Below are 27,885 nucleotides of genomic sequence, written 5' to 3'. Positions count from 1 at the left end.
TAGGCGGTAGACCTCATATAGTCATATCAACCGTCGTTGTAAATCTATGAATGTATGATTATCATTTGTTATACTATTTATTGTTATTGTTATTGTTATTGTTATTGTTATTGCTATTATTCCTCTTCGTATTTGTATTACTATAATAATAAATCCTTTATATGAAATTTGGAACTGATCTTGTACTCGTTATTATTGACGTTGGTTATGAATTATATATTAATATTAAAACATATGAAGATCGTCTCTACTCCTTTACTCATTAGGGTGGTTTTACGCAGTTGATTAGTCGAAATAAGAGTTGACTAAGAGAATACACTAACATCACGATAATCAATATAGTTTTTTATTGGTTTTTCGTTATTATCCACATATTAATCGCACGCACACATATGTATGTATATGTTGATCTTAATACTTTTATTAATACGATTCATTTACATATATATACAAAGTTAAGAGAAGACCACAAATATTATATTAGTATTAAACTATAGTATAACATAAAAACAATTAACTTAAATAATATTATAGCTTATAAAGACAAGGGAATGTTATTGTTGTTAATCTTATACTAGTATTAAACTATATTTTACTTGTTTAATAAGTTATGATTAACTATTTTACTTAACTTATGGTTGTTACTTGTTACATGTTCTTATGTTTAACTATTATCATTTTCATTGATGTTTATTTGTAGTATTGTTCTTCATTACCATCATAGCTATTTACAAACTATATATCAATCATAATGCTTATAATAATAACATTTATATAAAGTTTGGAATTGGTCGTATACTCGTTATTATTGTCGTTGGTTATAATATATAATATTAAAACATATGAATAGTCGTTCTACTCCTTTACTCATTAGAGTCGTTTTACGCAGTTGATAAATAAGAGTTGACTAAAAGACTACATTAAACATCACGGTAATCATATATAGTTTTTTATTTATTTTTCGTTGTCATCCTTATATTCCATCGCACACACACATATGTATATATATATATATATATATATATATATATATATATATATATATATATATATATATATATATATATATATATATCGATCTTAATACTTTTATTAATATGATTCAATAACAAAATACATAACAAAATCAAGATGATCCGATCAGGAGTTACCCGGGTTGAATTGGCGTTCAACAGCGAATGGACCCGATGTTTCACATGATCGAACTAAGATGAGTAAGATCATTACTAATTCAACCCGAGTATATTTCACTTAACTCAACCGCACATGGAACCTAAATACGATCTTCGCAAACCCGACTAAAAAATGTCAAAGGGCAATTATACCGAGAATGAATCGACCTGTAAACGAAACGTTCAGACCTGTTCGGCACCCGGGAATCTAATGATTCAAATATGTTCGACCCAGTTGAACAAAACCTGACCAGTCATGACCCGGGGCCTGACAATCAGAATCCTGACCTGTCCGGGTATGACCTGGTTCGCCGTGGGTATACCCAGAACCTGTTTACTAACCTGTTTTGACACCACTAACTTATGGAAACAAGAAAAACAGATACATAGGAGGTCAAATTTGGTGATGTAATTGGAAAGTGATAGTGGGTTTCCTTCATCAAGAGTTATTTTCCTTCTTTTTTCTCCAATTGTTTGGGTCATTATCGTGACTAAAGAATTGTTTAATGTATAAAATTTTGTAATTTTTAATTTTTTATCACTTAAATCTTAATGCATACCCTTTTTTTTTGCTAAGTCATTAGGAACGATAGTGAGCTTAGCCGTCACTTCAACTATTTGATCAGAAATTTCCATGAGCCATCATTGTTGAGTTTGTTTGATAAGGCCATCATTGTTGAGTTGATTACCACTAAACTCGTTATAGAACTCGTAAATAAGCTCCATGTAAAAAATGGTAAAACTAGTGTTGGAATTTCGAACTTTGTTAAGGAACTTAAATACTTCCTCCGTGACAAATAGATGTTACACTTTGAATTTCACATTTGTCAATCCAGTATTTTGACCATTAATAACTTTAATTATGTATTAGTAAAAATGATAAGAAGTTAAAATTATGAAAGTATAAATTGGGATGAATCCAACAACATATTATATAGTAATGGTTTATTTTATCTAAAACTTAAAAATGCATGGTCTAATGTATTAGGTGAATAGTTAAATTTTCAAAGTGTAACATCTATTTTGTTACGAAAGAAATATTAAAGTAGCGAGGTACAAGCTTCAATGTTGAGGAAGTAAAGAACAATCAAACGTTTAGAAAAGAGGTTCATACTTTACGTTTAATTTTTTGACAGATTCAGATGTTAATAGCTAGGTAATTATATTATCAGTGGGCGGCGATTACTACTATGAATTGTCAAAAACTTTGAATTGAAACCTCTATAAGATTTAATTATTGAGGAACAAAGATTGGTTTTTGCTATTCCTTGTAACTAAAGAGTCATAAGCTCTACCAGTAAGTCTTATATTATCTTCCTCTAAAGAAAAAAAGCCCTATACTATCTATATAGTTACCAATCTTTGACATTACACGACAATACAACCGAAACCTATACAATTACACAAACACAATATTACTGAGAGAAACTTGAATTAGAAAAACGGCATGCACTAACAAATTATACAATCGAAGTATTATATGAGGAAATCAAGATACAAGAATTAAGAAGAATAAGTAATAAAATACACACAAGAATTACGTGGAAGCTCGAATTTTGGGAGAAAAATCACAAACTTGACTATGACGTTCAATATAAAATGGTGGTACAAGAAGAATTCTAAATTTCTTTAGACTCTTTAATTTCTATCTAAGGTTCACTAGACATTGTATATCTAAAAATTTATTTTCAAAATTTGAAAAACAATCAATAACATATTTATACTAGGGTACAATCATAAACCAAGTAAAACATAAAATGACACAACACATAACGTTGCCCCCCTTATTGGGCAATTTCGCCTCTTCTTTGCTAGTTCTTTTTCACTTGTATTTGCTCGTGCTTCATGAATACATTATCCATCTCGATACCGGACAACCCGACAAAAACACAAAAACAATTCAAATGTGATTCGATCTAATCATATTTGTCACATAAGGCAATTATATATCTTCCAATTTATATAACTTATGATATATTTAATGAGTTACTCAGAGTTGACATAGGACAAAATAGAAACTTGAGCCATTTATAAAGATTTTTTTGGGTGTAAATGAGCGACAAAATTTGATCTCAAGTCTCGGATAACACCTACATGATATTTTACCAAATTAGCTAGATAGCATGATTCTATAACTATTTATTTTACTTCAAGTTTTAGCTATAATAATTATGCAACTTGTACTCCCTAGCTAAGTCATGGTTGAAAGGGTTAAAATCTTCGTACCAATTCACTAAGAAGTAATTATTATACTAAAAAATACTTAAGAAAAAAAAAAGAAATTGAGAAAATCTTACAGCTTGATCCCATAGTTTTTACGTGGAGTAGATTTTTTCAACGTACCAAAGATATGCTTTTTCTTAAACTATTCTATTGCGTTCTCTCGCGGTTACTAGGCTAATATTAAATCAGAGAAAGATTAGTCAAGGTAATTCGTTCTTTTTGACCTTGGTTAACATAGAACAAGGGAGATTAGAGAAGGTTCCATGTTCACTTCTGTCCTTTGAGCTTTACTGTGTTGTGCTCCATTTATTATAGCGAGACTTCTGCTACCAAGTTATAAATTTAATATATTAGTGTTTTATGTCCATACACCTTTTCAATCAGCCAATATGTTGCTCGAAGAAGCATGTAACTTTCATGTCGTTAGTCATTTGGTCACCCACCATGAAGTGAAAGCTCTAGACGTTTTCCACCCTATTAGTCTTAGTATCCTATGACAAACTATTTATTTTTTTTACGATTTTATAATATGCAATCCTCTAGTAAGTGTCAATTTGAACCTATACAGTGATTCCAGGTGGAAACTTCATCAAAAAAGAAAAGGTGATGTCGTGGCAGCCTGGCCAGAGGTGGGTGGTGGTGGTGGCAGCCTGGCAGGAGGTGAGTGGTAGTGGTGGCAGCTTGGTAGGAGGGGGATGGTGGTGGCGATTTAAGAAAAAAAAAGAAGAAAAAGTTATAAATGTAATTTCAACTTTTTTTGAAACGATTTTCAGTATTGTCGGGTCGGGGGATGTATAGAAGTTCGAAATATTAACCCTTATTTTTAAGGGGATGTCAAATACATTTTCTAAAACTGTAATAATTTAGAAATTTATGACAAGATCACTCAATTGGTATTATTATTGTTTAGTTATTGCAGTATATGTTTACCTGCATCTTTTTTTGTTTATTGACAGGACATGTGTATCTTCTTATATACTCCATATGGAGCCATGAGGGTTGCATATCAAGTTTTCCTCTTTTTTCCCTTGTCCTTCATACTTTTGTGTGAGGCGACTGCATGGTATAATAAATGATAAATATTGTTTATGTTTTTATTTAACTGTTCACTATGACTTTCATAAAAGTTGATATTAGGAAAAACATATATATTAAGACCAAATTCCAACATCTCACATAATAATTTGTTTTTATTTTATATTTAGGCTAAAAATGTCAAATGGTTCATGTGTATAATGCAAAAGTTAAGATGTGATAACTTAATAATAAAAACGAAAACAGTATAACTTTTTACACAAGTTATTATAATAGGCGGTCTAATTTTAACATAAGTTGGACAAACCCAAGCCTACTTTCTTATAACAAGCCCATTCTATCTCACTCTAACCGAACACAATCCCTCCCTAGACATCTCGCACCAACCTTGGCAACCTAGTCGTTCCTTCTCTTCTTCTTAATACTTTTGTTTCCCTTTGAATATTGACCTACAACAGACAATTTTAAAAAATAAGCCGACAATCTTATCAGATGGATGGAACTAGTCATTAAATTGATTAAACTAGACAATAAACAGATTAAAGGATGTGATTACTAAATGAATCAAGCTAGTCATTAAATAGAATTAAGGATAGAATACTGAATGAATTAAACTGGTGACTATACTAAATAAATTGAATTGGTCACAATAATATTTAGAAAGGCGGTTCTTTCTTTTCTTAATATTGGAATTGGGCCGTTACCTAATTTTAAATTAAAAGTAGGCGGTCTCTTACAAGACCAACTTAATTTTTTAAAGAGTATAACACTAACTGTTATGATCTTCTTCCGTTTTAATATACATGACACGGTTTGACTTTTGTACTATTTCCGCACTCTCCTTTGGCAATATGTTGTGATTTCTATGTAAGGAAAGTATAGTTATGTAGGATTTTATTAGATTCGTCTCTACATACATATATTTTTAAGATATCAAATTTTTACAACTTTTACTTATAGGAAATTACAAATACATATTAATTGTTGAATACATGCATTGATAAACGAGCTAAATGAAGTGTGTCAAGTATTTTTAAACTATATCATATGATGACGGTGTTTTTTTATTTTTATTTTTTTTACAAAAGGGATAACATTATTGATTTCGTATTAACAAAAATTATTAAAAGAGACGGTCTAATTTTAACATAAAAGTAGTCCTAGTTACTAAATTGATTAAACTAGTCACCAAAAAAAATTAACCTAGTCACTATTGGGCTTATTCTCTTTCTAATATTAGGCTTGCCATTGCCTAATTTTAATTTAAGAGTAGACGGTCTCTTACAAGACAAACTCTTGTATTAATACATCATACATGTCTATTCCTTATTCTTGAAGTAGTACATAGGAGTACATTCTCACCTCCAATTTGGAGTTAGGATTACTATGTTACTCATGAATTCGAGCTAAGGAAGTTTGGAGACATATTTCAGCACTTCACTACTTCCCTACTTCCTGAAAGCGAGAAATTGCAAAGATCATAGCTAATTAACAAGGGTCTCTCTTCTCAATTTTTACCTATTGCTTTTCCTTCATTGAAGATGTTTTTTTTAATCTTCTTATTGGAAATTATGCTTTAGGTTTGGCCATCTAATCAAACATAACTTTGTATTCTCCCCTTATAGAAAAAAAAGAGGTTACCATATATAGAACTGCACCATTTATATATTTTAGAGAAAGAAAACAAAAGAAATTGAAGATTTGATGAAGAGGTGTGGTTTGTGAATCTGTCTTTCTATTTTGCTTTCTAAATAATATAGAAAACAACCAAAGGTTGACAATATTAGCCAATCAAAGTAGCCATGGGACCTACCCTACTTAAAAAAAACCATTTGATTGCTCGCAAAAAGGTAGTAATGACTAATGATGGTGCAATCATGAAAAATGTGTTAGCTTTACAGCAAGAATCTGCGAAATGATGTGCATTGTACTTGGTGTTTACAGAAATTCAGTAAAGTAGGATGTTAACCAATTTTAGCCAAGCATGCAATGTTTAGAGTAAGATAGGACTTAGGAGGGATATGAATAACTTGAAAAAGTTTCAGTGCTGGTATGTGTGTGGGGGTGGGGATATGAATTCATCAAAATGTCAAATATTCAAGGAGTTTCTTCAACGTACCATAGTCCATAAGTAAGATAAAGTACTTGGTGTCTTATATATTCATTATATTTAGGTTATGGTCCTATTTAAGGGGCTAATTAATTTTTTTTTCCTTATTAAAAATATTCATTATATTGTTTAGGTGATAGGTTTGGGAGAAAAACATTGTCCATTATTTTACCCTTTTGGATTTTGTAAAAAATAATGATATAATTATAAGAAGTTTAGAGTGGAAATATTAAACGATAAGTAAGTTTCAAATGAAGGAAAGTTTAATTTGGTTGATTATATAATGTATTTATTAGTTTTTTTTAAATTTTCTCTATAGATATCGAATGATTTTTTATTTAATGAGTTACTTTTATAATGAAAAAAAAGCTTTAAATAACACTAATTGACGAGTGATTGTTTCCAAATTTATTCCATTTCATGAAAAACTATATGTAATGCTTCTTGTTAGCCTTGTATGTAGTTTTATATATAATATTAGCACATTTTCATGAAAGAAAGTATATATTCACAAATTCAAATAACTTGCACTGAAATGGAGTGGTGGATGTCAATATAGAGCAAGACATGTGTGATAAATAATTGAAGTATTTTAATAAATTTATGATAAATTCTTAATTATGGAAAGCTATAAGAAATAGACTATAAAAACTTAACAAAGAGTGGAAGAGTATTCTTTTTATTTGCTATTCTATATATTACTACTATCAACTTTTTGCACAATATAAGAAAATTTTCATCAATACCCTCTCCAACTAATGCTAAAAACAGCTTACAAAGTTTTTCATTAGCTACAATATGTTTTTTTTATCCGTATGAGCCATGAAGGCAAAACAATGTACAAAGAAAGGAAGGGGAATTCGAACCTGTGACCTATCGTTCACAGCACCTCAATCTTAACTATTAGACCAAGACAACATTCGTAGAATATCTCTATTATATAAGCCAAGAGAGGAGGTGTGGTGTCCCCATTTGAAATGACTAAAATACCCTCTTAAAATCTAAAACAACATTTTTTATAATAAATTTAAAAATGAGAATTAATGCAACTTGCCATATGGAATAAGTCAAAAATGGAATATGCAATCACCATTAATAACTTGACTAGATTGACACAATCAATTCACAAAATTAATTAGAATCTTCAATTAAAAAAAAGTTAGTGATATATCCTGACAACATAATACTTTGTATTTACAAAGTTTAAACAATATGGTTTATTAACATCTACAATCGCTAAAGAATTATACTAAAGCCGCTGACAAAGAATTATTAAATCTTGACCAAAATTTTTTAACAGTTTAGAATAGGTCACTTTTTGTTCAAGAAGATAATAACATCTAAAAAAAACCTCAATAATTTAAATTACCACCAAAATAATTTTAGATTATAAAAATATATGCCTATTCGTACATAATATTGTCGACGCACGTATCGCGTGCTTATGCGGCTAGTATTATAAATTGTAAGAACGCTATCCTATTCTTGACTAGAAGAAAAAGAGGATGGTAATAGTAACTTATTATAGAAGTAAAAATCAAACATTAAGGCTATGTTTAGTTCACCTGAAATTTTCTTATCTGAACTTATTTTTTCTGATCTGATCTGATCTGATCTGAACTGATCTGATAACAAGATCTTATCTTTTAGATTTTTCTCAATATATAAGAAAAAATATAGTTATGTGGGGTCTTGTTTGATTCGTTTCAATGAGTACTTTATTAATATTCAATTATTATAATTTTTACTAATATATAATGAAAGATATAATGATTTTTTAAATATAAGCATGATCTGAACTGATCTGAACTTATTTTTTCTGATCTGATCTGATTAAATCTGAAATAAGCAAAAATAAAGTGAACTGAACATAGCCTAAGGGCCTGTTCTCTTCGGCATAAAACAGCTGAACTGAACTGAACTGAACTGAACTTATCAAAGCTGAACTGAACTGAACTGAACTTATCGGAGCTGAACTGAACTGAACTGAACTTATCAGAGCTGAAACTGAACTGAACTGAACTGAACTGAACTGAACTGAATTGAATTGAATTGAATTGAATTATATTACATTGAAATAAATTGAATGTAATAAATATATAAATAATATTTTAAACAATAATAATATGAATATTAAATAATAATTATAATGATAAGTAATAATAATGAATAATAATAATAGTTGTATTTTGAATATTTTTAAATGATAGTTATAAATAAATAATATTAATAATCATAAATTAATAATAATAATAATTAATGATAGTAATGATAATTAATAATAATTATTTTATATTATTTGTATTAATATATTAATACTTGACGATGATATATAATAACAATAATATCTAAGAAGTAAATTAATATTACTATTTTAATAATTATATTTAATAATAAAAATAATTAGTAATAAAAATAATGATTGGTTGGACCGCGAAAATTATACAATAAACCGTCTTGACGCGATTTGATTGGTTTATGGGCTAAAAAAAGTGGGTTTATTTGTGCTTTGACCTAAACCATGTTCCTCCTAATAATAATAGTAATAATAATTAGTAAAGCTACAATAAAAAAAATATATAGAAACAATAATAATAATAATAATACTTAATAGTAATGATAATATTTATAATAATAATAATAATAATAATAATAATATATAATAGTAATTAGTAAAATAAATTATACAACATAATAATAATAATATTTAACAAAATGGTTATAAAAGAATAGAGCTGAACTGAACTGAACTGAACTGATCTGAACTGAACTGAACTGAACTTATTGGAGCTGAACTGAACTGAACTTATTGGAGCTGAACTGAACTGAACTTATTAGAGCTGAACTGAACTGAACTGAACTGAACTGAACTGAAAATAAGCTGGGGAGAACAGGCCTAAATGTTGCCCAAACTTCTGATCATTCAATGCAAATTGCAAAAAATCAAAGTCAAAACTGAAAACATTGCCGCCCAGCCTTCTATGTACGAAAGGTTCAAAATTTACGGACCTAATTAAGGGCCTGTTCTCCCCAGCTTATTTTCAGTTCAGTTCAGTTCAGTTCAGTTCAGTTCAGCTCTAATAAGTTCAGTTCAGTTCAGTTCAGCTCCAATAAGTTCAGTTCAGTTCAGTTCAGCTCCAATAAGTTCAGTTCAGTTCAGTTCAGATCAGTTCAGTTCAGTTCAGTTCAGTTCAGCTCTATTCTTTTATAACCATTTTGTTAAATATTATTATTATTATGTTGGTATAATTTATTTTACTAATTACTATTATTATTATTATTATTTAAATATATATCATTACTATTAAGTATTATTATTATTATTATTATTATTGTTGTTGTTGTTTCTATATATTTTTTTATTATAGCTTTACTAATTATTATTACTAAAATTATTAGGAGGAACATGGTTTAGGTCAAAGCACAAATAAACCCACTTTTTTTAGCCCATAAACCAATCAAATCGCGTCAAGACGGTTTATGACGTAATTTAACCCAATCATTATTTTTATTACTAAATATTTTTAAATTATTAAATCTAATTATTAAAATAGTAATATTAATTTACTTCTTAGATATTATTGTTATTATATATCATCGTCAAGTATTAATATATTAATACAAATAATATAAAATAATTATTATTAATTATCATTACTATCATTAATTATTATTATTATTAATTTATGATTATTAATATTATTTTTATAACTATCATTTAAAGGTATTCAAAATACTACTATTTATTATTCATTATTATTACTTATCATTATAATTATTATTTAATATTCATATTATTATTGTTTAAAATATTATTTATATATTTATTACATTCAATTTATTTCAATGTAATATAATTCAATTTAATTCAATTCAGTTCAGTTCAGTTCAGTTCAGTTCAGTTCAGTTCAGTTCAGTTCAGTTCAGCTCTGATAAGTTCAGTTCAGTTCAGTTCAGCTCCGATAAGTTCAGTTCAGTTCAGTTCAGCTTTGATAAGTTCAGTTCAGTTCAGTTCAGTTCAGTTCAGCTGTTTTATGCCGAAGAGAACAGGCCCTAAGTCTATCACTTATAATTACAAAACTTTCCCATCTTGACCTCGCAAATAAATGCTGTAAGTGTAGTTTATAATCAACACAAAATATTTACTGTCGTAACCATAAATCGGTTCTATTTTAGTTTATGTCTATCCCTTGATTTTTTTTTTTTTTTTTGAGAGGATCCCTTGATTAGATAAGAGCCGTTTAAACTTTATTTTTTTTGGGATGTCAACAAAAAAAAAAAGTCTCTATTTGGACAATTATTGTTGATTTTAGAGGAATTGTAATTTTTTCGAAAACAAATTTGGTTTGATTTTGTCTAATTATACTTGTTTTTCTTTAATATTTAGTGTAGATATAGTTTGACCTTGATCAATTAATGAAATTTCTCTTAAAAAAACGTAAAATATGATTGAATTATTTTTAAGAAAAGTTAGTTTATTCAACTCAAAAATGCAAGATTGTAAAATTTTTATCAATATGTGGATTTATTACCCATTGTATAGATATAATATTTCTCTTTTGCCACTTCCAAGTGATGCAATATATATATATATATTTAGACAGTAATCTTGCACTGTAGAAAAGTATTAAAGCACTCGTATTTCCTAGTAAATTAAGACACAAATTTGTTCTTTTATTTTGTAATGACACATTATATTTTCTAAACTTCAAGCATTCGATATTTTTCTTTAGTGACTACTCAATAATTTCTTCCCTTACTTCTCAATAGTTGCGATAATTTGACTTTTGCACTACTCATAAACAAACATTAATCATATAATTTTACTTATATTGTTATTATGTAAAATATTGATGGATTCATCTACTATGTATATTTTAAACTATTAACTTTTTGTTTTATTTATTAGTAGATGATTAAAGATATAAATAGTCAAAGTTGTATATTATCAAACATAAAAGTCAATGTGTTGCAACTATTAAGAAACAAAGAAAACACGACATCATATATGTTAATATAAGTCACATGAGAAGGTTACTCTATATCTTGTGTAAATTGAGATTTACCTTCTCCAATAGATTATACATTTACACTTCTTATGTTAAACCATAAATGATTTAATGAGTCATTCGTAGTTTCTTAGTCTATATTAGTTTAGACTTATACATGCATGGCTTAATCTTTGAGACAATCATATGACTACTAGCAGGATCAACCAGGTAGCACCATCAATCGACATCGACACGCATGAGCCTTCACGTTACCGAGAAGGTCAACTTGTAAGACATCTACACTTCTTGAGGTCAAACATTAAATTTTGATATGTTAATTTCTTATATAAAAAAATATTGGTAAAAAGTAAAATTAATAATATTACTAATCTTCTGAATACAAATACAGTAATTCTAGATGATCCAATGGAGAGAAATAAGAAACCTTTTAACCTCAATATAAATAAGTTTCATCTTGACATAGAAAGGATATACTGTACTCCTTTATTGTTCACACCCCACATCATAGCTAAACAAATAATCTTTAAATTTTAGAAAAATGAGTCTGATTTGACTTATTCTTGCAAATTAAAAACATCTTTTAGAGACAAAGATAGAATGATTCATGAGCATATCTTAAGGTCTATTTGTCTTCTTCTGATTTCACATTGTTTCTAGTAGATAGGCCCTCTAATTGTATTATGAGCATTAATAATTAGTGCCATAATGTGGAAGAGATAAAGAAAGAAGAAAAGAAGCAAAAAATATGATATATTAGATTCTAGACTAGGAAAGACAATGAGGAAAACTCTGATCTACTTTCCAAGCATTTCAAAATTATCCAATATTATATTCATAAAGTTAGATCCTTTTTTTCCAATCCTCTTTTTTGAAATCCAATGACTTGTTCCATTTCTCCCTCTTTTCTCCAGCTATTATTGTCTTAGCTTCCTACACTTACCATTATATAAACTCATCTTCACATAATTGTACGACTCAAGTATCATCAAAATCTATTACCTAAAACAACAAGTTTGCACAAACTCCTACACTAAACAACATCAAACAACAAAAAACACTATTATCCACTACAACTAACATGGGAAGAGCTCCTTGTTGTGACAAGGCCAATGTAAAGAAAGGTCCTTGGTCACCTGAGGAAGATGCAAAGCTCAAGTCTTATATTGAGGCAAAGGGGACTGGAGGTAATTGGATCGCGCTACCGCAGAAAATAGGTAACAAAATATATTATGATCAACTATAAATTATATATTTTCTACAAGTTATATATCAGTAAACTTGTTTTTTTTTTTTTCTTCTTGGATTAGTACTAACCTGGATTTTTCAACTTGTTCTTGCTTGGTTTAGGCCTTAAGAGATGTGGTAAGAGTTGTCGTCTTCGTTGGTTGAATTACCTCCGACCAAATATTAAGCATGGAGGGTTCACTGAAGAGGAAGAAAACATCATCTGCAGCCTGTATGTCAGTATTGGGAGCAGGTAACTTATTATCCACCCCTTTCATTACAATAAAGAAAGTAAAAATACAAGGACCTTAGCAACTTAGCAAGCCCTATGTAAGGATCAGGGTTGGAGGATAAAGGTTGGTCTAGTGGTTGTGAGGTCGTCCTTCCACCCTTGCGACAGTCCAGTTATTTTTGGGAAAGAAATATTGTTTTTTCCTTCTACATATCTAAGGGTGATGTGGTGCTGTGACTGCTGTCATAAGTATTTCAACCAATCAGAAAGTTTCTTGTTTAGTTTTATGATTTATAAGATATGTATGCTGATTATATTATTATGTAAATATACAGATGGTCTATCATTGCTGCACAATTACCTGGAAGGACAGACAATGATATCAAGAACTACTGGAACACAAGGCTGAAGAAGAAGCTGATGGTTAAGCAAAGGAAAGAGCAGGCAGTTTCTCGTCTTCTCGAGCAGGAGATAAAGAGGGAGAGGGAGAGTGAAACTTATCTGGTTAATCAGACTATGAATCAACTGCCTTACTGGTCAGAACATCAAACATTATCAATCCCCATGATACATCCAAATCATGATGTTCATCATCTCGGAAATCAAGAACAATACACAAGATTAATGATGAAAATTGAGGGACAACTCTATGATGATGCTCAACTCAACAATTTCCAGTATCCCACACAAGACCAGCTTTATGTTGTGGACAAGTCTGAAGTTCAAGCATTAGCCATGAATTCGACAGCGAACATGAATTTTACACAATGGTTAAACACAGATCAATATGATGTTCCTGGTATGAGAATGCATAATCAAGGACAGGAAAATTTTGCTGGGGAACTTGAAGTATACTTCAGTAACCAGCAAAGTATTGATGGAAATGAGAGCTACTCAGGTGGTATTGATGTAGGCAATAGTAGCACTACTAGCAATTCTGCAGGAAGTAGCAGCTGGGGAGACATAAACTCTATAGTTAACACACCTGTATCTAGTTTCGACGCTTATCAGAATGGAGTGCTCCAGGCTCTGTAGAGTCCGTTGTTTTTAGGATAGCAATAATATGAGTAAGCTTGGTTTGGTGTAAATTATTAAATTTGTACCTGAGGAATATTTTGGTGCCTGAATTTGGATAATGTCCGTGGCAAAATTTATTGATATATCATGTGGTTTTATTTATTTATTCATTTTATCAAGTAGATTTGCAACTCCATCCTTTTAATCTCTAGTTTTGGACTCTAAGTTAATTCAACTTTGCTTTTAATACGGTACCCATACATGTTAGATCCTTGACACTCTGACATAGGTATCGTTAAGAAAAAACATGGGAAGTTATCAAATGAAGTTAAATGTAACACTGAGACACATGCCCGAATCTGACACGAGTACCTATGTTTTGAGAACATAGCTCCAACATTTAATCAGTGCATAAGTTCTGCTGGAAGTTAGGCCTCTTTTAAGTACAGATGATAGTGCAAAACTATTGAAAGTTCATCCACCTTGGTTTCATAACTTCTCTCATGTCTCATAGAATAACATACTGTATAAGATATATCAGCTACTTTACTTGGTAACAGATCAAATGGGTTAAATGTATTTGCAACAAAATATTCTGAACACTGCTGCAAGGAAAAGCAGTAGAAAAGTTGGAAAGGTGCTTTGTTTTGGACACACCTTGCTCAACTCTTGCAATTTCAGCATCAAAAAATGGCTGCATTCTTTTATTGTTATCTTCCTGTCTCTATGTCTTCCAGCAGCCACGGCAGCTATTCAGTGCAATATTTTGATTCATTCCTGCAATCATTTTCCACTAATTTAATGGACATGTAATATTTTATCAGTCAGTGTCATATAAGCAATGGTTGGATAATCAGATATTATGTTAATGCTTGATAAACAAATCTAGTAGTAAATGAATAATGCCAGATTGTATGATCTTTATTTTGTATATTTTATGTTGGCGCTTGCTTGTTGCTTAAACCAAGGAGATTATAATGATAATATAAACCAGTAATTGATACTATTTGAGGAACTTCTCAGTCTTTATAATGCCAATTTAGCAGGATCATATCCTCCTTCCTGTTAATAATCTCTAGCACAATATTCTTCCGTTCGAACTTCGGGATGACTTGTCTGGTATGTTTGATTAGAATCTGTAAAATAGCAACTGAAATTCAGGCCAAATCACCACATCAAGATCACCTTTGAAATTGCATTTGAGTTTACTGTAAATGATGTGATATTAGGCCGCAACAACCACAAACCCATCCGCATTGCTTGTGGTAGTAATTTATCACAACTGAGACCACATCTAAAATTTAAAACCCAGACATATAAAAATGTAAAATTACATTAACATTCCCACTACTTTAGTACCTGAAACAATACAACGTTACAAACCATACATACAGGATTACTAGTCACAGATGTCGTTAATAGAGCATTTCATAGTAACGGAAAATACAAACTTTTAATGTGTTCTCAACATATTTCTAAGGTTTGTTGATGATGTGTTCTAAATATAAGTGACTGTCCATGGCTCACTGTACATTCATCAGTCAGAACTCAGAATTCAGTTCTTTTCAGAACTTCGTCCTATAATTCAGTCGTACTTAATACTGTATATTCTATCTTCTGGATCAGACAACGGTTGCTTCTAAAAAGTTGCATGTGAATCATACAATAGAGTAGCATCAAATTGTTGTTTTTCCTCCAACATAAGGTTAGATAGTTTTAAACATTACGTAAAAAAGTTGCTATAATCTTTTAGTCCTTATTCAATGACTCCCAATTCCATCCATAAGTTATTATTGCTCATAGATCATTGGGCTCCTTAAGTTTTTCATACAAAAGTCATTTTCAGGCTGTAAGTAGTTCCAACTAGGGTGGCCTGGCCTACTGGCTAGCAAGGCAACAACAGGAGCAAGTGAAGTTAATCCCATACTTCCTACGTTTAGAAAATATATAGTTGCACCGTTTGTATAGTGTTTACTATTTACATCGTACACTTTGATCGTCTTTGGTGATTGATATGTTAGAAAAATAGTCATATAGAATCTTGTTACATTTGTCTGCCGGTATATTTTTTCAATATTATTTTATTATATTTACTTATTTGATGATTAAAAATATATTAATGTTTGAAATCATGCATCGGCAAGTTCAAACATGAAATATCGTAACTATTTGTGGAGGAAATATTTTTCCGCCAAGAATCTCCCCCATAAGTTTTTTCTTTTTGAGGATCGTCCCTCCATTAAGTTAAAGAGATGTGAATTGTATAGTCCTTGTTGAGCTGAGATAACCTCATTATAGTATTGCCTGTTTTTTTTTTTTTTGATCCGATTTATAGTATTGCCTGTGAGTATGTGACCTAACTATTAGTATGTAAAATGACACAAAAGTTGTGTACAACGGATGGATTATGAACAACAGAATTCGGTAACCCCAAATTACAAAGACCTTTTACGTATTCGACTTTCATATAATTTAGGTTGATGGAACATGGTTTATATTTGCTCCATTTCATTTTAAATACAACAAAGGGGTATTATTTGTGAGATATAAAGTATTTTTTTGTTGCATTTAAAACGAAACGGAGGAAGTACAATGCACCAGATGTGTATCATGCATGACATGTATGTATATGACGCCTAGCCCCATGGTGCAGCGCGGGGGTAGGGTTTATAATTGATTGAAATGTCTATAATTAACTCCAGTAATACAAGTCAAAAAGACAAGAGACAACATAATCAAGCACTATGATAGAAATTAAAAAGATTGACTAAGTCTCTTAGTTGCCCCGATGAAATCTAAGGATGTGCTCAGTCAATTGTAATGGCCTTTGTTAAGCTTTGGGAAAAGAGACTAAGAAACCATTATTTGATATTAGGAGTATCACTTTACTATTTGTACGTACGCAGTTCAAACTTCAACACGAGAAACCTAAAAATAAGATACAGATGTTTACCTAACTATTCCAGACTTACATGCCGTGCCTTATATGTCCTGGTTACTTCTTTCGCAAGAACTATCATAATCTAACAGTTCAAAATCGGTGCTTTTACTAAACCTACTGACTCTTCAAGCCTATGTTTTTTGCGGTGGCTAAAACCAGAATTACTTGAAAAGTCTCAATTCCATGGTTTCTTAGTCGTTATCTGCAAAAGAGATAGGCGATTAATATAGTGGATAGGGCTAGAATTTCAAGGTCTTTAGTCTTAAAGAAGTCAGGATTGCTTCATATTCACGCTTTGGTTATCATTGGCTGATGCTAACATATACAAAAACCACTAAAAGTTATTGATGCCACTCGGCCTTGTTCGTGCTGATCGGGCCACACTCAAAATTAAGGCCCGGAGGTGCCACGACCCACGATCTCCTCGTAATAGGTGGTGCCATGCACCCTTCGTGCCTAGGCATGATGGTTTTGAATTTCCGATTTTTTTTTGATGTTGGAGTTTGTGTCTCGTGTTATGCTTTCCTATTAAGAAAAAGGACGCCAAATACAACTCAAGATGCACAATATCGTATGTTACTCAGCTTCGTGCTCATATATTATGTCGTGCTTTGGACCATACCTAACCCAATATGATATTTATAAACTAGTCAGAGCAAGTACTTTTATACATCAATTACTGCCCGTGGAAATTTTGGCACCACGATGATTTAATCACTCATAATTTCACATTTTCACTATTCACAAGGTGTATAGACAAAGGAACTAAATAGTACGCTGTTTTTTTTTTACATGTGTCATCCCCACACCTATACAACGTCATCCCCACATCACTGATCGAACACCCAGTTAGGTCATCAGTTTAAGGGAGTAATATAAGGGTAGAGCTCAAAGATTTATGGCCAGCAAAACCATCTTAAATAACTGAGATAAAATTTGCAAATCATTGAACCCACCAAACAATCTCACTTAATCTTTATCTCAAAGCAACATGCATGTGCACTTTCAACAAATAATTAAGTTTTTCAAGGATTTTCTTCATGAAATAACATTATATTCATGAAAGCAGATTAAATTTAGTGATTCCCAGAGTCCAAAATGGTACGATTTGATAAAGATGACTATCTCACCAGCAGTAGTTACAAATTAGATGAGCTTGATTATTGTTCCTTGACTTTTGTATCTATATTTTTTTCTGTGGGGGAGCCAGAAACAATGAATTTAAAATATATGCACAGTTGACATACTTTGAAAACACTGGTTAAATTTTGTCAATTTTGTCGAAAAGTACGGCTCGAACAACAAGGCCAATTCTCTAATCACCTTGTCATATCTATTATCTAGGCCAGGCTCTACTGACTATTATTAATATACTTTTAATCAGCATCACTCATTTTCACTCCATTGACATTCTAACGTTTTGGATCCATCTACCAAGCACACAATTATTTGCATTAGATTGTAAGACTTTCTTTCAAAGGAAAGAAAAAGTTAGATGTTTAGCACTTCTTTAGTCAAAAGAAATACAAAAATATTTTTTAGAAAGCACACAAAAAAACAAACTGAGAAAAATTGATCGCTGTTGTAACAACGTAACAGATACAATTTATGAATTAACTGCGGTATATTGAGGATAACAATCACAAAAAAAAAAAAGTATTTTCCAAAACTACCCCTACTAAATTATGAATCCTAAAAGGTTTTATAACTCACCCGTTTTTTAGTTGACACAATTTGACTTTAATACTATTTATATACATTATTTTAACTGGCTTTTAAGATATGTACTTAAGAAAAATCATAATTACGCAAGACTTATTAGATTTGTTTCAATGTATATTCGTAAAAAAATATAAACTTTTTGTGATTTTTGCTATTTGAAAATGGGAGATGTTAAAATTTTAAGTAAAACATTAGCAATTGTGCCTAAAGCACGTTAACTAAATAACAAAGGAAGTATATGTTATCGGTTTCCCTCAGAAAAAACAAAAGTATATGTTATCGGTACTAAAAAAAAAATATGGTGGTCATAAATAAATAGGATTATAGAAGTCTAATGATTTATAATAATTTTAGGTTTTAAATTATAATCCTAGAATAATTCTAAAGCCTCTTTAAATTATAACCACCTAGCAATACTAACAAATATACTTTATCAAGTAATTGCGGGTATGTTGAAACGAGTCATGATTAACCATCACAAAGGGTTTTCTCAACAAATTACCCTCTACATAAGTAGTAAAGTAGAAATTGTGAAACACATCTATATATATGTCAATTATCAACAATACACAGTCTATGAAATAATTACCAAAAAATATTAAATCTAGTCACAATAATAAATTCAAAAGTTATATTCCAAATCATCCCTTATGTAAAAAGGGAATACCCCAAAAAAACCATTTTCACCCATTTCTGATATAGATTCATCATCTCAAAAGATAAGCCATGTATATATGACTAAAAAAAGGAAAACAGTTGCAGAAGTCACACAGAGACAAAGGAAGCAAAACTAAAGCAAGTAGGCATATGCGAGTGCTAAATTATTACCCTTGATTAAAGCCTTCAACTGTTGAACAGGATCAGCTTCTTTAATTTCCTTGCTCCTATGCTATCATCATCGGCGTTTGCTCCAAGATGAATCAAATACTTCCCATTAAACTCATGCTATCTTTGAACAAAACAACCTCTTGTTTCTGTTATTATAAGCCAAAATTTTAATTAGGTCATCTTATAAGCCAATCAATTCATCCAAAAAGAGGACACTTCCAGCAAAAAGAAGTAGCAAAAGATAGCACTAAAAGGTTACCTAAAAATGCATGATGATTTTAGATTCAAATACAAACAAGAGAAAGTAAGTAAATTAATGAAGATGGGAATTAAAAATGAATGGAAAACTAAAGTACATGTTTCAGACACAAAGCTACAGCTGCATCCCACAAAGCATGGTGATGATCATCTTAGCTACACTGAATTATTGGATGATATATGGATCAAATACTATGAAATACAATGAATTAATTGCTAGGTTGTAAAATTAAATGGATTGTGTCCTTTCTAAACCAATATGAACAATAAACTTTAGGAGTAGCAATCCAATGAATATCAGAAAAGAAAGCAATTGGTATAGATCACACGTACGGTAATTAAACATTTTTTGTCTAACCAATCAAATTTTATGTATGTTGATTAGCTTATAAAGAATTCTATTTTACATTTCAGTTCTTAAGATTTTTTTTGTACTATTTTTTTTTTTTGCATACGCAATGTATTGTAACTTTTATTGTTGTTTATTTAACCAATACCTGATCTCATACCTTCTAATATAAAAATTTGGCAAGAGCCAGAAAGGATACAGACCAATATTTATATCTAAGAAAATGGAGTAAATTCATACACCAACATTTTCTAATAAGCCAAAATCTCCAAATCATTTTAGTAGACATAACAACATTTTCTGGCTGAAATATGTACGTAAAACTGTAACTATGACGAAGAATCATAACCCCCCGCCCTTAATTAAATATCACGTTGATATTTTAGTTAAACTAGAACCGTATTTTGGTTTATGTCTTTATTGTTGTAGTTGATGCAACAAACAAAGATAATTACTGATGGTTACATTCTAGCCACAACTCCAATATGACATTCCAAATCGGGTAAAGTTCACAGCTTAAGAATCATATTTAGCTAAGACGTGGGTCTCCTTTAAATTATTTAAGCCTTAGATGCAGCACAAAGAAGAAGAGTGATTCGAACCTGTGACCTATCATTCTCAACAGTTCAATCTTAACCACTCGACAAAAACATTATTATTGGTTCTATATAATGTTAAATGATTAGGCATTTATTCAAATATATTGATTAATAATAAGATCTAACGAGAATTTCTCTCTACCGCACGAACTTTATCCCATATAGCACCAACTTGATACAAAAGCATTTCAGACTTGACAGCCTTAATTAGACGGTTAGTAGCACAATGGTCACCAACTCACCATAAGTTAAGAGAAAAAACCTAGAACCAGATCACGTCGCACTATAGCTAATACTAATAACATGTCTAATTTCCATAAACTTTCTCATATAGAGACGTGATATTTCCAATTGTTTATTCTAGCATTTTTTCGCTGATTAAGTAACGGTCTAAATTTTGAGGTATATTCTTCTAACAGTGTCAAGTTAGTGTCTATGATAATTTGATAAACCGTGTTTGAATCCTCTAGAGTTGTAAAATAACTTTTATAAGGTAGAGTTTGAGCAATATCAACCGGGTAAAATTTACGTTCTAAGCCTAATTTCTGATTATATTAAATCTTATTGAAGATAAATCTCTTTACCAAAGCATGAGAGTACCTTGCACCCTGGTGGCTTTATTTTCTGAGTGATTAATAAGTATTTACATAATTATAAATTTACTAATATATACTTGGTAGGTGGTTTGACTAATTTAAAAACCAAGTTGTCTAGAATAGATAGAGCATGATCATCTTCCACTTCGCTTCCAGAAGATGAGCTACAATTTAATCTTGAAGACCGAAATTCGAGGAAAGTTACCCAGCGTCAGCCTTGGAAATAGTAAAGTACAAAAAAGAACTCAAGAATACTACTACTCGTATATGTTAATCAAAGAGGTTTGAAAAGGTTTAATTATCCAAACAAAGAGATTTATCAAAAAAGTAAAAGCAGATGTGCAGTAATAACAAGGTTTTTCTTAATCCATGTCAGATGATACAGACTAATAAAAATTGAAAAAAGATCCAGCATCCAAATATAATTCTGATTGTCTGTTTGAAAGATTAATATGTTTATAGTGTAGATAACATTATGTAGTTACTAATTAGTTTTAAATTCACACTCCAGTATATTTTATACTGATATCATATGGAACAAAGCCCTAAGCTCAAATCTTGATTTATGGATATCTTAGCATTGTTTTTCGGCTTCACTAAAGGAGTATTACTTTATGTTTTGAAACTATTTTCGGCATTTTTAAAATTCACCTTGATGTTTGGTAAGAATTCCTTCTCCACCCTTTAATACAATTTTTGTTCACTATGAACATGAATCTATACAAATATATTAAAAGGCGTGCATAAATAAGAAACTGTGTCATGTGGCGCTCCCCCTAGGAAGTTTTAGTTCAGGTAATAATCTATGTCAATAAAAAAAATTAGAAATTGTATAGTATAGACTATAGGGTTTGATCCCAAGACCTCAACTACATATACTAAAGTCTTAACCACTAGGCTAAGTTGTATTTAGTGTTATTATTGTAAATTATTATATTAATAACTGAAGATTTTTCTTACCCGAGACATAGCCCGGACCTAATAACTAGTTTATCATATAATTGTACAATCCAAAATAGAACTGAATATGATAAATGTCTCCATACTACCTATTCTTTCTATAAGTAATGCACAAAGTCATCAATACCTATTCTTTCTATAATTAATGATATGACATTGGAGGCATATCTAATCTCTATTAGGTGTCTTGGATACCAATTTGCGGGGTTTGCCTCCCAAGCCCTTTTTTTTTTTTTTTGGAAATAGAAATTAGATTAAAATATAAAAGTGTTAGTTACAAGCTAAGCTATTGGTTGTAGTCTTGTAGAGCATTGTTTTTACCCGGCCCAATTCCTAAATGGTGCTTGAAAGATGAGTCACGCAAATTATAATTTTAATTTGGAGTGCGTTTTATTTACCTTACAAAAATTAATTTAGGTGTAATAAGTTCTACTTATTTTCAAATAAGTGTAGTTTAGATAAGTTAAGAAAAATTAGATGAAGAGAATGCATTTTTACTTTTGTATGAACTGAACTTGACATATACCCACATCAAATTATGAATGTATAATAATGTACTTTACTTATAAAAGATGTATTATTTTCAGTTTTAGCATAGGCTAAACTTTTTACATTCTGATGAAGAACCATACTCCATCTGAAAAGCCAAGTAGTACTCGGTCTAGTGGTAAGGAAAGCACCCTTCCAACCTCAAGGTTGAGGGTTCAATCCCCACTAGAGGTACTTTGAGGGTAGGGATTTCCCTTACCCTTCTCCCTTACTCTCAAGTACCCGGCCCTTCAAGACCCGAACAGGGTCCAATCCACTTCTTCTTACCAAAAAATATATATATATATATATTCCATCTGAAAATGGCACGACTTCTCAAACTTTTTTATCCTTTAAAGGAATAAAATGCAAACATGGTAGTTCCATCTTACAAACTATGAGATCCATAAGCTCAAAAGTGAAGAAAACATAAAAGTAAATGGGCAACTATGCTATGCAGGGTTCAAAGCCAATGCTTCCAAGGGATGAAGGTCCAATTTTCCTCAAGGAAGCTCAACCAAGTTGTTGATAAGCTAGCAAAGAAAGGAAGGATAATTTAAATGTTAATGTAACTAGTAGGCTTATCCACACCCCACCTAGTTATATTTTAAACTTATGGGACGAGTTTGTACTAAGATTTTTAGCCATTAACGCTTAATTAATTTCCGTATTTCACAAAAAAAAAGGGCAACTAACATGTTTAATGGTGAATAATATAGAGCAACTAATGTGATGAACTAACGAGATAGAAGTTAATTGATTGCCTTCCTCTCATACTCTATGGGCAAACAGTTCTCCATTTAGCCTCATTCCTCAACAAATAAAATTAGCAACTTCTAGTGTAGTATATTAAAAAGGCTGCAAATACCAGTAGTGATACTTGTGCATTACTGTTTATGTCCTAAGACTCTGCACACCTTTTGCTTCTCAGCTTTTGAGTTCGTTCAAAATAAATAGCCTCAATGAAGTATTAATTAAGGTGAAAGGGCTGCACCAAAGGTAAGCTTTTTGGCCTCTCTAGATGTTTTCACATTCTTGGGGTATATTGTATAATGGAAGTTTATTGATACCCCATTTAAACATTAAAAAAACTACATGGATAAAACTTTCACGCAAATCAGGGCTATCAGGCAATTGATCGTTTAATATAATGCATGCTAACAAATGCAAGTTTCTCATTTTAATATATGATCAATAATTTCAGAGTGAGAACTGAGAATATGCAGTACAGCAAAAATAATCCACATAAAATCTGCCAAATCTCAGAAAAAGTAGGGTACATTTCCCAAATTCCGTGCTAACGAGAATATACCTATAACATAATACCAACCTGTTATTGATTGTCGTTTTTCTTGTCACTGAGTTCAGATTACAAGCACAACAGACAACTCTCTACTAACATACTTTTGAGTATTATATTAATTTCCAGATTATCAGTTAATATTATACATTTTTCTATTGTGTAATGTCGACATTCAGTGATTAATGGACGGCCCTGAATTATATGAAGTTAACTCATTTTGCCAAGTTAATCCTCTCAGGTACGCCATCCATCCTTCATAATCTTTCTTATTAGTGTGACTCCAATTATCAAGGAAAATATAAAAAAAGTGAGATTAATGCGCATGTATTTACTGCATAGGAGAGACAGAGAGATTACTATACTTGAAGAATAAGTATAGTATTAAGCACAAAAGGAGGGAAGAACTCTATTAGTGTGGCGAATTTCCTTCGCGAAAATATACTTAAAACACAAAAAAATCTGATGGCAGGCTTAAATGAAAAGAGGGAAGAACTTTATGAAATAGAAGGAATATTAAACAAGTTATGTCGCGAGCTGAAACTTTTTTTTTTTTTTTAGAAGAACTCAACAATATCAAGCATGGTGCAGGGATGTTAAAAAAAAAAATTAAAAAAAAAGCGCCATAAAATAATCAAGTATTGTTAGCAACATCAACTGAATGACATGTTTAATTTGGGACATAGCGATTTGTTTGCATTTGGTAGGCTTGTTCTAATTAGGATATAACTTTTGCACTTTACTATTTTTCAAGTTTCATACATATGTGAAGATAGTTGGAGTTAACTACCCAATAAGGACTTAAACTATGCGAATTTTTTCTAACAAGGACCTCAACAATTTTTTTGATCTACTAAGGACCTCAAATTAACCATGGTTACATTTTTCATCCAATAGGTTACATTTTCCATCCAATTTTATTAACTTTGTTTATGTTTTGTTTAAAAAATTAAAAAGACCCCACCAACTCAATTATTCTTTATCGCTCTCCATCTTCCTCCTAATTTGACGTTAACTCTTTTTTCATAAAACTATGAGTATTTTTGTCAAATTAGTACTTTAAGATACATTCAACTTTTGTCTTCATTCCGGAAGGTTACAATTGTTCACGTCTATCGGGAAGCCAACCGGGTTGCGGATTACCTCTCAAAGATTGGGCACCATCTCCAAAACCCATCTCAATTAGTTGATGTTCAGTCCGATATGTTTTTCAATTATTTAGTTACTTTAGATAGTTTAGGGTATACTCTTGAAAGAAGAGTTCCCTAAACTTTACTTGTATCTTTTCAAAAAAAAAAAAAAATTTTGAAAAATACTGTTATACCAGTATCACCATTTTTTAAAAATGCCCACATTGCGAGAGGATACATTTAAAAATTTGCACTCTCAATGGAAAAAATTAGGCTAAAGAGGAAAAGAATTTTAACTTTTAGGATAAATTTTGAATTTGTAAAGATGGTGGATGAGAGCTACGACCTACACAAACATGATATATTTTAAGAGAGAGACAAAGGGTTGGACGGTTGTGTAGGGTCTGATTAGTAATTACCAAATGAGTATTTTAAAATATAACTTCTCGCAGTAATTACCAAAGGGTAAAGAATTGAGAGAGATATAATTATCGATTCTTTAGAGTTATTCTGAGACAATTACTCTAAGAATATATAAGTTGTAAATAGAGGTGAATATATAACATTAGCTAAAGGCTTTATATGGTCAATGAAGATTTATTAAATACTTATAAGTAGTCCAAATTTTAAGAAATACTCATATGATTAAAGAAAATCTTTGAAAATACACACATGTGATAATTTTTTAAAATATGTTCATGTGATTAAATAATGTATCTTAAAGTACCAATCTGATAAAAATACTCATAGTTTTATGGAAAAAAAAGTTAAAGTCAAATTAAGAGGAATATGGAAAGAGATAAAGAATAATTGAGTTGGTGGGGCCATTTCAATTTTTTAAAACAAAAAGAAAACAAAGTTAATAATATTGGATGGAAAATGTAACCATAGTAGATATGAGGTCCTTAGTAGATCAAAAAAATTGTTGAGGTCCTTGTTGGAAAAAACTCTCATACTTTAGGTCCTTACTAGGTAGTTAACTCAAGATAGTTGTATATTCTAATTCTTTGACTTGACTGGCCCAATAGTTTATTCCTGACTTCTCATCTGGAAAAGATAAGAATTTTTTTTTTTTTTTTTTTTTTTTTAGGAAATTAAGTCAGCCCAAGGGCTAACCCCTACCAAGGCTACTAGCCTTGTAGGAACTACCAGCACATTGGCTGGTAAAGCATGCTAAGGAAATACCCCAACATAATGCTGGGGGTAAGGATCGAACCCCTGACCTCAAGGATCAGAGGGGAGTGCTCTACCACATGAGCTAACTCCTCATCCTTTGGAAAAGATAAGAATGATGCATTGATGCTTATTGTTTGTACTAAAAAGTTGGATAGTTTATTCCTGACTTCTCATCTGTAAAAGATGTATCATGGGCTATGGGCCTGGACAGTGTAACCTGAAGTGGTACATTTATTAAACTTTTGATATGTAAAATGGAAACGGATCATATTGATCATCCTAATTTAAATTAAACTAATCCAAAAATGTATTAACTGCACCTTGTACCATGTACCAAGCTCCACCTTATTTTTCTTTCATGGTTGGGATTTGGGAGATGACCTAATTAGGCTCACTAGGCTGAAAATTCAACAATTAAAGGCAAATTAAGTGGTTTATCACTATGACACATGGTACAATCTCCGTTTTTTTTTTAATAACGCAAACTTTTACCATTTACAGAAAAAATGTGAATAACGCAAAAAGTTCAAAATATAAACGATTAAAAGAAAAGAGAACAATTTAAAGGTTTCTAGAGGATACGTCTCTCCTCTCCTCTCCTTACAACTTCTATGAAGCATTGCAACATCTTCATGTATAGCTAGTGTTGATTTTGGATGTTACTAATTTCACAACACATACAAACAAATATAGATAGAGGCTTGGAGTGGGGTATGTTCTGGTATGACTGATAATGTACTTGTCTAGTTTTGTTACTCCAAAAATGAGAATCATCTATTAATATAGCATATACCACGAACCAATTCACAACTAGATACACTAAATCTATATACAGGGTCTACCCCTTTCATGACCTAAAGACACAAATTTCGAGTATTTCGAGGTTACGTATCTCCTCTCTTCACAAAGTGTATGTGAAAAATTACACAAACACATCTTCTTAGGATGTTTCCTTTGTTTTTGTGGAACTCGACAGAATTGGTACAAGGAAGAATATAAGAATTACACACTCAGTTCAGTTCAAAATCTAGACCAAGAAATCTCTGTATGGTTTACATTTTTGCTGATAATTTGCCTAGATAGGTGAGCTTTGTCTACAACATAAAGTCAGTTCAATAAATATTTGGGGAGTTAAGCTGTAGAGTGTAGAGTATAAATTTCTACAGAATTATGTCAAAAAAATCTACTGATGTGATGGAATATAAACTCGAACAACTTCTGTTTTTCACAACCATATGATCTTAGTGTTAAAAAGTATCACACATTTAGAACTGTAAATAGTAATTACTGAAGAGTTGTTCAATTTCTTTCTGTTCTTCCTATTCGAAATACTGAATATAATTTCCGCAATTACTTATGAAAAGAAAATAGCAAGTAGTACCTTCGGATCCAACTATATTTCCTTAGCAAATACAGACTTCGGCGCAACATACTGCTTCAACCTCCCGAGTCCGAAATATCATAAATAAGCAA

General features: G+C 30.9%; 1 protein-coding gene and 1 long non-coding RNA gene across 2 annotated transcripts; one reads left to right on the top strand and one right to left on the bottom strand.

The window, feature by feature from the left end:
• Nucleotides 1-4,628: 4,628 nt before the first annotated feature.
• Nucleotides 4,629-27,885, bottom strand: LOC109135257 (uncharacterized). Its single transcript, XR_002040094.2, has 4 exons — nt 27,794-27,885; nt 19,517-19,662; nt 12,867-15,161; nt 4,629-4,879 (listed from the first exon to the last, which is right to left on the bottom strand). It is a non-coding gene; the product is annotated as an uncharacterized LOC109135257 (long non-coding RNA).
• On the top strand, nt 12,283-14,187 carry LOC104894996 (transcription factor RAX3). The gene is made up of 3 exons (XM_010681391.4): nt 12,283-12,766; nt 12,900-13,029; nt 13,344-14,187. Exons 1-3 carry the CDS (start codon nt 12,631-12,633, stop codon nt 14,041-14,043), a joined length of 966 nt encoding a protein of 321 aa, XP_010679693.1. The 5' UTR covers nt 12,283-12,630; the 3' UTR covers nt 14,044-14,187.

The sequence above is a fragment of the Beta vulgaris genome, chromosome 6 (assembly GCF_026745355.1).
Source record: "Beta vulgaris subsp. vulgaris cultivar EL10 chromosome 6, EL10.2, whole genome shotgun sequence".
NCBI lineage: Eukaryota > Viridiplantae > Streptophyta > Magnoliopsida > Caryophyllales > Amaranthaceae > Beta > Beta vulgaris.
Note: the sequence above shows the minus strand (reverse complement) of the source record. Positions and strands in the feature narration are given on the sequence as shown.

What these genes read in the sequence shown, in the direction of transcription:
- LOC104894996 (XM_010681391.4), top strand. Translation starts at nt 12,631, where the DNA reads ATGGGAAGAGCTCCTTGTTGTGACAAGGCCAATGTAAAGAAAGGTCCT. An exon ending in CGCGCTACCGCAGAAAATAG is followed by an intron (nt 12,767 to 12,899) that starts GTAACAAAATAT and finishes TGCTTGGTTTAG; the next exon opens with GCCTTAAGAGATGTGGTAAG. An exon ending in TATGTCAGTATTGGGAGCAG is followed by an intron (nt 13,030 to 13,343) that starts GTAACTTATTAT and finishes GTAAATATACAG; the next exon opens with ATGGTCTATCATTGCTGCAC.